Here is a 12,148-nt window from a genome sequence, read left to right as displayed (position 1 = left end):
ATTTTATGCTTCCCTTTACTTGTGGAAGTAACTTATCTTGATTAGGTAGCCAGTCTCAGCAGTTTTTCTTGGTTTGTGCTCAGGCAAAATCCACTTTGAAATCATTGGGAAGTTAACCTCGTTAAGAATTTCATCTACCGTGGAACTGGTAATGAAAGAAAGGTAATGATACATTTTAACCTCATGTGGCTACAATACAACATTTAAAAAAAAAAAAGAAAATTAAGATTTTAATATTAAAAAGATAATTCTGTAGGTGGAGATCTATACCAATAAAGAAAACATGCCCTGTTAAAACCAGTGGAAGATAGAGTGTGAACTGAACTGCATTTGGAGTAACCTCCTGTGCACAAGTAGCCGCCGGAGTTAGTGATAAGTGAGGATGCTATTGCCAAGGGTCAGTTAAGGAGCCAGGCAAGCAGCTCTTACTGTGTTATTTTGGTGTCTTGTCCCTTGTTTGATACTCATCTCCCTCCTTGTAACTTCTGTGGCATATTCACCCAAGTATATCAAGGTGTCCTCCTGACTCTTCTCACCGTTCATGTCTGACAGTGGTTTGTTCTTCRGCCTGCTGAGTGTCCTGTGGTCAGTCTGCAAGCAGGGATCATTGCTAGAGTCCTGCTCTTCACCGTCTGTAAYGCTCACAACTGCAGAGAACGGTGGTCCCAGGCGTGTGAAGCAGAGTTGGCTGTAGTTACAGCACGTAGTACTTTGGAGGGCATGAAACTCCTCCTCTCCTTTTCTTAAAAATAATAAATAACAAGAAAAAAGCAACGTACTCTTAGCCAACATGCTCTGAACCTCTTTTCATTTGGTATTTTAAAATACTGGCGTTTGCATCATGAAGGTGTCTAGCTGACCAAGAGTCCAACAACCTGTGTGGTCTGAACAGTGAAATGATGAGCCTAGTATGGAGATCTGCATAAATGCAAATGGGGAATTTGTTCTGATATGTCTGCTAAGAAAAGATGTTGGTTTGTAAAAGAAGGAAAAAAATTGAATCAAATAGCTCCTGTCAGCAGCCATGAAGTTGCCATGTTGCAGATACTTTTAATTAATTATGCAATGTAATAAGAAACGTGTTTAATATTTTAATTTAAATGGATTGAAGACTTTGGGATTTTTGAAACCAGAAATTTATACTATGTTTGATCAGTTGACTTTAAGAATTCTAATGATTCAGATTTATGTTATACTCAGTTTCTTTTTCTATTCTCCTTGTGCGGGTTTTTCATTATTTTATTTTCATTCTGTTTGTTTTTTGGCTTACTGGCAAAGGACGGCGCCACTTTAATAAGTATAAAAAGAAGGGTAGGTTTTTTTAAATTTCTTTTTATTTCTTTTGAGACACTTAATTTTACAAAGTTGTTAAGCTGCAAAGTGTAGTCTATCTCTTTTTAAATTGATTCTAAAGGATTTGCTGTTTCTTATGACTGCCCTCACCATGACACAAGTTTCTACTAAAGCCAGTTTCTTTATGTGTGCATTTTTAGCCTCCGTGTAGAAATGTAGAAAATCCTAAATTATTAGCTATGTAAGCTGTAATCACTAGAACTAGCAGCTCCTGCTTCCTCTCAGCTGTGCTCAAGAAATGTTTCTCTTGCAGGTTTCAGTTGTTGGGGGCTCCTCTTGATCTCCTGTTATTGAGAGGTTATTGCTTGGAAGTAAAACTGTTTGAGTGCAAAACCACAGTTCTTCCCACGAAATGATGAGCTTGACACTAGTCCCTTAATGCCGTGTCCAGAATGCTCCCAGTGGCATAAGAGCTTAGGGGGGATCCCAGTGGGTAAAACATGAATTGCTGAGTAAGTTCATTGTTGTAAAGCACCAGGGACCCACGTGAATGAACGGTGTCCACCAAATGCTAACCAAGTATCCCAGCCAACGTATCCTTTCCATGGGAGGGAGGAAAAGGATTTTGCCCTCGTAGCTTGGCTGGGAATTACAGGAAATGAAGTGAATGGAGCGGAGCAAAGCGCCCTGGGCCTTGCAGGGGCAGGTGAGGGGTGTCAATGGACACTGGTTCCTTGGCCCGTCCCACGTGTGGCCCGTGGCAGAGGAGAGTCTGGCCATGCACAGGCAGCGCTTCTGCTCATCCGCCTTGCAGTCATCACTGGAGAGGGACTTGTTTGTCTTCTGCTGTCCGAGGGATTCACTGCAAATCAGTGCACTAATAACTAACAGATCASAGGAGAGAGGTAGGTTGGACTGCACATGATGGTACCCAAAGGAGATAGGGTTGGCAGAGAAGAAAGAGGGAGAGAAGGAATATTGTCATAGTGTAATTTCAGGGAAGAAATGAGAGAGGAGCTGTTGTCATCACTGTTCCTTGTTTGAACTAATCCACTGTGGTTAGTGCTTTGCAACAAACAAGAAAAGCAAAAGATAAAAGCAGTGCCTACCCCACAGGATTGGCCATGCCCGTACAAGTAAAGGAGGAACAAACGAGTGCCAAGTGGCAGATGTGGAGACAGAAGGAAAAAAAATGCAATAGAGAGTCTTACAAACATGCTGGCCGTCTAGTTGTCATCAATTTGGGGAAACACTGCTTTAAAAAGCCATTTTAGGGAGAGCAGGTGGGGCACATAAAATAATGTGGGTAATGCAGGACAAATGCAGAGCAAACCCAAGGAGAGAGAATGTAAGAAAGAACTCAAAAGGGTTGTTTCCAAATTTGATTTTTAAAAAAGGCAAAGGTAGCTTTGCGGGTCAGAGAGCTGGGGGAGAGAATCAGAGCAGCAAACAAGCTGGGCTACATGAGAAGTTGGAGGTTCATTCTGCATCTGGTAAGAGGCATGGAGCAAAAGATCAGGCTTGTGGAACGAGAGTAGGTGGTTGAACTAACTGCATTGCTGTAGCAAGCAGACATGGGTGAAGACGACTGTGTTTGGTCAAATTTGGAGAAAAAGGTGTTGCTGTTGCATAGATTTTGCTTGCTGTGAGTGAGGGTCAGAAACCTAACAAAGACCCAATGCCAAAAGAATCTACACAACTTTATCAAAGCCAGGATATGAGGACAGAGAATGGGCAAGTCAAAAATGATATCTAGATTATGGGCTGGAGTGACACGTAGAATGACGGTCTCGTCCAGCGTGATTGAGCAGGAATGCAGGGAAGGGCTGAGAAGCACTGAGATAGAAAGGCAAATGAATAATTAACAACTTTACTGGAGAGCAAGTTTTATGTGTTTGCAATCATAGCACCTCTCATCCCTTGGTTCATACTGGTTAAAATTGTTTTTCTTTGGAATTGCTGCATTCATGATTTGTCACTCAAGTGTATCTCACATCCTATCATGTTGCTGACAAATTCCAGCATATTTGGGTACCTACCTAATCTGTGCTCTCGACGCGAGTTTGGGCCTGGTCTGGGCTTTTGTGTCTGTGTGCCAGCTGTAGCAGCCACAGAGCCCGGGGCTCTCACGCGGACCATGTCTCTCTCAGTGGGTGGAAGCAGCATCTTGATACTTGGACATTCAAGGCTGTCTGTGGGAACGTTCCCCTCTAGCAGTTTCGACTTGTCTGACTCGGTACCTAAAAATACGTTTCTTATAAATTTCCTTCTCCTTTTCTCAGTATAATGTTTTGTCAGCAGAGGGATTTTTTTTTGCAATTTCAGTAAGGTGTGGACACAGTTTTGTGCCATTAGCCATGTCCAAAAGAAAGTCATTTTTCTATTCCAGTGAAGATTGACAGTCATTGCCCTCAATATTCAGGTGCTCCTCTACTGTCATGAAGTTAGTAGCTTGGATCCGGTTTTGGGTGGCCAAGCAGAGCCAACATAAAATGCACCACATGCACTCTAACTGTAACGTGAAGAGGAGCCCACCTCTGCGGGGGGCTCAGCTTTGCAGGCGTTAGGACTCCAGCCCAGGCTGGTCATGACTCCAGCCAAGGGTGCAGGCAGAGGCAGCCATGCACCAAGGAGAAGTGAGGAACAGTCATTTCTGGTCTTCTCCCTTCATTGGTCCTCTCGAACTGTTAAGATTAGAGAAAAAGGACAAGGGACTCGAACATCTGAATTCCCAAATCCTGCATAGAGATGCCTTGTTAGATTTCTGCCTTAGAAAACATGCTGGTTAATAACATTTCGTGGCTCTTTAAGAGTACATACCTATTCTTTAAGTACTGTAGATTATGTGAGGATTAGTTTGGACATGTTAGCAAACATGCAGTACATACATGCGGCTCTGCAGCTTAGTTTCTGACAAGCGAGAAATTTTTCTTCCGGTTCTGTAAGACTGAGAATCTCTCTGCTCTAAGCTCTGCTATGCTGAACTGTGCTTATCGTGCTGTATGTTTTCCAATTTGTTTTTGACTTTAATTTAGTTTATTTAATTGCACTGTGATTTACATTTTGTTTTTAGATCGTATCGTCCCCATACTCTTCTGCTGATCCTTGTCTTAGCCTTGTCTTGGCATCATCTTGGAGTCCTGGTGATGGTGGTAAATGTCACTGAACCAACTGTGGTCAAGTAGTGCTGGAAAGGCAGCTATTAAGCTAGATGTTTACGTGTTTATCATCTTTGAATAACAGACATGGTCCAGAATCAGGTCTGCCAACTTCAGTGCACATGATCTTTGGATACATTCATATCTATATATTTTATCTAGGTTTGAACTTGAAATTTATATCTCCTCCTATATCTAGGGCCTATTTGGGTGAGATGAAATTCAATTAGCTGTCATCCCTTTTCAGTCTCTCAAATTAAGTAATTTTTCTAATTTAGATGTGGCAAAATATTTAAGTGTCTGCAGCTATCATGAAACTGTGTAATTAATCATGTTATGATTAAATGTTTTTGGTATATTTAATAATACAAATAGCAGTAACTAAAATGAGACCAAAGCAGCCCCAGAAATTTCGCATGCCATAATTTAACTGAACTCTGGCAACCTAGAGGTGCAGTCTATACCTATTGCTATGTCTTTTAGCCATAGCAAACCACAGAGCTATGGATGGGACAAATCCTTTCATTGCAAACATAAAGTGTTCCTTCAAATATCTGAAGAAATATTTCACTTTTAAATGTCTTTTTCTATCTGCATATATTGACTTCTTGCTGTTAGTGATTCGTTGCTGTGACTCACAACACACGTGTTTGGAAGGATAAGGTATTTAGCAGTTCTTTGCTGCGGCTTCTTGGGAGCTTGTGGAATCATCATCTTCATTCTTYGTTGGCTCTTTCCACTGGGAAAGCAACTGAAACCTCTGAGGCAGTTTAGCCGTTCCCTCCTCCGCAGTTTTCTTCCAGTGATGAAGTTCTCAAGGCGTACAAGCCAAGATGAACGCGCGTGTTGATGACAATAGTCTATTTCAACATCTGTTCCTTTCCATCTGTTGTTAGAAAGTAAAATTGATCTTTCTGTGTGTTATCATAATCTTATCAACCTCGTTGCTCACATCTTAAGCAAGAATTTCACAGCTCTCACAGCTTGTGGTTTGCAGATGTCTTCAGGACTTCTCTACTTCGCGTCTCTAGTTTTCTTCCAGTCCCATGAGCTGAAAAGAGCCTTCCCTTCTTGTTTGGAAAAGCACAAAGTAAACGGCAGTAAACAGCAAACTGCTCAGCCAGCTGCCCTGTGGTACAGCAGAAGTGCCCAGGAAAACTCCTGCTCCCTCCAAGGGCTGAAGCACGTGAAAAKGGATTGAATTGTGTCGCTCCAAGAGTTACAAAAACAGGGAGGTTCTTAACTATCATGACTGTAAATGAATGGACCATTATGAAATTTGTCCTAGTCTATTGCATGGAGAACTAGGCTTTTCTTGAAGAGGTAGTGATAGCTGGAGAGCTTTTGCAGTAATGGAAGGGGAAGAAACTGATTCATGAAGTATTTGCATCCAGGATAGACAGGAAAAAGTCCTCAGGACTTTCGAGCCCTGTCTCAGCTAGCTGAGTTTACAAGCATCGAGGTGAGGTGAAATGTTGTCTTCTCTATCTGTCCTGTTTTATTCCACTTGAAGATGTTTTGTGTGCTCATCTGTGGCCTTTTCATTTTCAGAAAGAGCAATTTTCTTTCTTTTTGTGCTCCTCAGGACTCCAGTATCTTCAGGAGAGTAAGGCTTAGCTCTTTGGTGATGTGATGACTGGCTGAATTGACTAGCTCATCTTCACGTCCGTGCAGTCCTGTAATGATAGATTGTCTGCAGAATAGCACATGAGGGAACAGCAAGTGTTATCTTTTTGACAGTTAAGGTCACACCCAAAGTTATGATAAGAATTGCAACCTTTTTGATAAATTTTGCCCAAAGCAAAAGTTTGCTGAGTGCTCAAAAGAATGTAAATATTCATTATCCAATTAATGCTGTTCAGTCACTTCTATAAAAATCCTGACTTTTTTTTGTGGAATAGCTTAAGTACTTATCGATTGAGAACTTTTATAACTCTCAAAATGGACGCATCCCCATATCTCTACAGGTATTTTAAATGCATTGAATTAATCATAGGCTTAAAAGTCTCTAGYGATCTTCGTTAACTTCCCTGGGTTTAATTAAAACATCTGTGCGCTTTTAATTTATCGATTCATCCAACTCATATGTCATGTTTTTAACACACCCCAGCATGCTCTGCATCATTTTTAACCCGATTTCCACTTAACTAAAGCAATTAAATTCACCCCGGATTAATTAAAGCATCCATACTTTAGTGCTTAAGTCAGCGTGTGCTGCTTTCCCCAAATGGTTTTTGAATGTCAGAGATTTGACACACCTGATGGGTTTTTTGTCCTTCTGGAAATTCTTCTATGAATCTCTTTCTTGCTTACTAATGTGCAGTTTGATAAGAGTTCGACAAGGGAACTTGGTGCGGTTCAAGTTTGAGCTACCGAAGTAAAGGCTGCAGGGCATGATTCCTGTAAAGGACTGTCCCTTTTATCTTAAATCTCTCTGATGCCTGCAAGCATAGGGTAATACCACTAATAAATCATTTGTGTGCTCGGATTCAAGCTGAACAGTGTTATGCTTTGTAAAGGAACTGCCAGAGCATATTGCCTGGTTGGAGCTAAGTTCAGATTTTTGAGAAGCATCTTTTAACAGCTAAAACTGAAATAGCATAAGGATCTATACTGCCTGCATAGCAGAATCTAGTGTAGGTGCTRGTGGTCAAGAAAACTGTCAGTTATTCCCATGAAGTTGTCGAGTTCCACAAGCTGACTGAGGGCACAGACTCTCAGAGCAACCTAAAAGGGGTTCTAGGTCATTGCTGCTGTTTTTACAACTATTTCAGCCTTGACAGGCTACTGGTGTAAGATAGGTTTACGCAAAGAATATGGAAGACAGCACTGTTCAACTAGGGTGTTTCATTTTAGGCTATGGTGCTGAATACTCATATCTCTGATGTCTTCTAATTTTTATAAATAACCTTATGGCTAAGCAATTGATCTAACAAAGCGTGTTATCTTTGGCATGTTTCAGTACTATTCTAATTACGACAGGAATGCTGTAAAAGTTAGAGCCARCATTTTAAAATCAAACTGTAAGAACTTAAGTTCTTAAATAAGAAGGTTTATTTTCCAAGATGCAGCTGTTTGCAGTTCTGGTTCTAGTGGCTTTGTGGATTTTAGACCCTTTGGAAAGAAGATTGTATATATCTCACTAAATATTACATCAGTTTAGGAGAGTGAATTCACTGTAGCTTTTGGAGCACTCTGAAATTGTTTAAGATTTTAAAATATGATTGTAGGACTCRATTCAGAGCATCGATAAAATACAACTTCATTTGCTTATATCTTAATCTAGATTACCTATGAGAGAAATGAGTACTTGTAGATAAAATCTACACATAGGGAGCTAAGATGCAGACCAAAAAGAGCCAAACGCCAGGAGAATGTGACCCTGCTCATGCCTTTAGGTCTTTTGATCAGGCTATTATAGATCATATTGCCCTCAGCTCGTTTTTTTGTATTTCTCCTCCGGTTGGAGCTAAACTGGAATGCATTTTTGGTTTCAATCAGTTAGAATTGTTAGAGAGCCTGCTTTAATTATCCCTTAGAGGAGCTGCCTGCAAAAGGTCAAGTTTGAGATCACTGGTAAGAAGTTMGAACTACATTTGTCTTGGCCGTAATTCCCTGTGGTCGATGAAACAATGAACTTCAATTCTGTTAGGCTAGTCTGTCATTTTATTTCTTACATAGTTAGGAATTTATGCAACTGTGTCCTAAGAGCGTACCAGAAGTGTCCAATTGCAAGTTGTGGGGGCTTTCTGAGAGACAAGCATAGAATTTTTCTATAGTTCTATTAAACATTTGGAAAACATTCTACTATTTTGGTATAAGTACTGACTTTATTTCGCCTTAGAGATGCTGAGCTTGAACTAATGATTACGAGGCAAAAAAACACAGGCAAAAACTTGGGCGTCTTGGTGGAAAGACTCAGAGTGAGTTTTTGTCTGACCTTTTTGCAAGCCTTTCTGCAAACACCTATATATAGGATAACACCTATATATCCTCTGCTGCTGGGTTGGGCTTGAGTCATTAGACTGATACATGTGTAAATGTACCATAWATGGTCATATATGCATAAAGCCGTATATGCATATAGTCATAGGCACCTTGCCTTTGGGCAGTGCAGTCAGAGGCTGCTGCTGCTTCTGTGGTCTTAAGTATATATCCCTGCTTTTATAACCTGGATGGGAAAGAACGACTAATTTTAAATGAGTATTTCTTAAGTGAGGACCAGTCTTATGAGTATATGTTACATCTGAAATTGAGAATTGCCAGCAATTATATTTTAAACAGATTTGAAATGAGGAGGAAAAAGGTGAAATAAGAGTAGAAGGATAAATACTAAGAGAGAATACCAGYTTACACGAACATCTCTCTGCTGAGAAAGGAGAGATACTGTGGCCGTAAGACAGWGGACTTGGCAGGAAAGAAAGGAAGAGGAAAAGGAAAAGCAAATCCTGGGTTTGTTGTTACTCTGTTGTACAAAGACGYAGAATGAGAAGAAGAAGTGGCATCTGATACACCAGTATTTAGTTTGAATTAAGGTAATTCTTACCACTGTAAGTTTTAGCTAGTATTTCAGGAAAATATTTTTTTTCTGATGATTTTTCCATTTCAAATAAGAAAATTACTGAAAAATCAGTGCCTGAATGTGTTTTTGCAGCACATCAGTGGGACACCTGAGGTAAACAAGGGCTGCAGGACTGAATCTAAAGAGAAGAGAGGAGAAGTTGTGTGGTTGAACCATTTCACATGTCTTTTTASTAAATCAATTGCTTGGATTCTTCTAGATCATTCAAGTTAAAGGGATAAGAAAAGCAGGAGGACAGTAGGACCTTTTAATGATGAATAGCAGCTTTGGAGTATATTTTTGGCTCCGTAAATCTAGCCATTAGTTCCTAATTACTCTGAAGGGTGAAAAGACAGGGAGATGCTTCTTTGTCTTTATCGAGCCGCGTGGCAGAGAGGAGCACAGCTCTTCTCTGAGAGTCACCTCATTATGTCTGCTTTCTGTTACTCTTCTTTCTTTTTTTCTGTTTCTTTTTTTAACCTTTTTTCACTTTTCCTGCCAGTGACCACACATATAGTCCTCAGCAGACATCAGAGTTCACAAATTACTAATGGGCCTGTGGAAGACGTGGGCACRTAGGGGTGCAAATATGTCTTAGTGTTGTGTTTGTGTAACTGCCTTGAATAAAAACCACTTGTTCCTTTSCGTCACTGTATGTATGTGCAGCATCTGCTTTCTGGCATCCCAGACCTGCTGGCTACCTTGCTTATTCATAGGTTTCACTGCCTTTGCATCAATTCATTCTGACTGTTTGCTCAAGCACACCGTGTCCCTTAGAGCAGGTGAAGGAGGGCTAAGAGGTAGTGCTGCTTTCTYGCTGTTATATTGAGGGTAAAAGCATTAAATTGAAGTAAGGTGCAGGAAACTAAGGAAACTAAAATTGAGCAGGGATAGTAGTAGTACACGCTGGTGGAACATTCATTTAATCCTGTGTTCTTATAYTCAGGAAACAAGCTAAAGGGACTTTAAAAGATGTGGCCACAACCTGAATAGATGTTATGGGAGGAGAAACGTGTTGCAGCGATATGTTCTAGGGAGTGAATGTTTCCACTCTGTCKGTGTGAATTAGTTGTTACCTAGAGGAACAAGCCGGAGAGGCATCAGAATCAAGTCCACTCACCTTGCCCAGAMATCTGCAGAGCTCTGAACAGGAGCTCGTCAGCAGCTATATATGATACTGTCAGTGTGCTCAGAATGCCCAAAACATGCTTTTTTCTTTTTTGTTTTTTTTTTTTTAAATCAAATAGTAATTAAATTATTTGGGAAATGGAGGTACACTAGTACGTGTTATCTTAGATTTTTTTCTGGTAAAATTAATACAKTAAATTATTGTATTTAAGTATATGTATAAGTAGTTGGTAGTGATTTTTAGAGCACTAACGTGAGTGCATGTGTGAACCTGCATGCTGTTTGTCTSTCATTGCATTTTCCAGCTGCGTGCCCAGTACTGTGCAGTGGCAACGGCCAGTACTCCAAAGGAACCTGCTTGTGCTACAGCGGCTGGAAAGGAGCCGAGTGCGACGTGCCTGTCAGCCAGTGCATCGATCCCTCGTGTGGAGGCCACGGCTCCTGCATCGAGGGCAACTGTGTCTGTTCTGTTGGCTACAAAGGAGAACACTGTGAAGAAGGTAGGACTGCAGCGCTTTTCCTCCTTAGGTTGTGAGCCAGCTCTCTGGATTTTGGAGCTGCTCGGTGGCTAGGAAAAGAGTAAAAAAAGAAAGGAAAATTCAAATAGTAAAGCTGCTGTGTCCCATTGTGAAGAAAAGTGTGGTCCACTGCAGTTGTACCCATATATAAAAGTTTAAACTGATCTTTTTCCTTATACATTGTTTTGCAATAGMAAGAATGTCTGCCCCATTCAGTATATCTGAATAATTCTTTTGCCAAAGACACAAGGGTTTTTTTTGTGAATTTTACTTAGTAAACAATTGAGAAGTGAAATGCAGAAAAATTAGTACTGTTAGATAAAAAAATGTATACTGCAACTCTACTCAAAGCTATCTTATCAGTCACTAGTAACAGAGAAGCTGAAGACAATTTGGATATCCAGGTTAMTTAGAGACTTCCTGAAGGGCAAATAATGCCCCTTAGGTGTAGTCACATGGCATCAGAGCAAGGTAGACAGCGCGAGTGAATGACAACTGTCTTGTACATGCAAAAGAAAAACCATTGGGTTGAATGCATCCATATCTTTGGGAATGCAAAACCAAGCATATCTAACAAAAGAACCTATGCAAAATTTGGTCATAGTTTGAGCTCAGTATTGCTTTTAGTCACCATGTTGTCTGTTGCACTTCTTTTTAAAATGTATTTGGATGGCTTTAAAAGAGGATTTAGCACTCTGGAGGATTACTAGAATGACGGCTCTGCCTGCCTCGGCACATCCTCAGGAAAAGCTCAACCCCCTTTGTGATGACGGTCCAGCTTTTATTCATCACCCAAAGGGAGGAGCTACCTGGAGGCTAAGGTGGTAGGCCTGGAGCTGCATGGTTCTAGGAGCAAGGAATCCTTAGGGAATGTTCTGAATGCAACATGGAACTGTCCGGCAGTTGTAAATCCATTGATTGTGCTCAACAGAAAACTGCTCTTCCTCCCATTAAAAAAAAAAAAAAGAAGTGTCATTGTCATTGCCTCCCAGAGATGCTTCACGACAATTGGGTTATTAAAGCTCTAATCCAAAACTTTAAAGTCATTAGAGGTTTTCTTTTGTTTTTAATGGGCTATATTTAAACCATAGTAGGTAAATTCGTTTCAGCTGTTAGAATCCATACTTCTCCGTTCACCTGAAGTGTGTGTTTATAGGAAATACTCAGGAATTACWTGAAATGCCCTGCTGTATGTAGCACTCTCACGGAAGTCAAAGATGGAAAAGACTCTGGGTTCTTAGTGTGTTCATACAGTATATTCCCCAGGAACACAGAAGTTTGCTCAGAGTAGTTACTGTCTATAAATTCCATTTTGCTGTTTCTTATGGTACAGGTGTAAGTATTACTAAAGAGAAGTTGATAATTGGCTTTATTTCATTTGATACCTTTAATTTTACCTGGTAAACAGTTCCTTCATTTGCCCGATGATAATTCCCAGATAGTTGCATGGAGTGCATGCCCTTTGTCATGACTCTCCTTGCACTCCCCAA

At 40.5% G+C, this 12,148-nt stretch overlaps 1 protein-coding gene across 1 annotated transcript in view; it reads left to right on the top strand.

Moving 5' to 3' along the window:
- The window catches only part of TENM2 (teneurin transmembrane protein 2), a 183,223-nt gene that overhangs the window by 94,609 nt on the left and 76,466 nt on the right, over positions 1–12,148 (top strand). Inside the window, exon 8 of the mRNA XM_026035681.1 lies at positions 10,446–10,640. Within this exon, the coding sequence (XP_025891466.1) occupies positions 10,446–10,640 (195 nt within the window). The remainder of the gene's footprint in view (positions 1–10,445; positions 10,641–12,148) is intronic.

The sequence above is a fragment of the Nothoprocta perdicaria genome, unplaced genomic scaffold (assembly GCF_003342845.1).
Source record: "Nothoprocta perdicaria isolate Ctin4 unplaced genomic scaffold, notPer1 scaffold_165, whole genome shotgun sequence".
Classification (NCBI taxonomy): Eukaryota; Metazoa; Chordata; class Aves; order Tinamiformes; family Tinamidae; genus Nothoprocta; species Nothoprocta perdicaria.
This window is presented reverse-complemented; position numbering and strand designations above follow the sequence as displayed.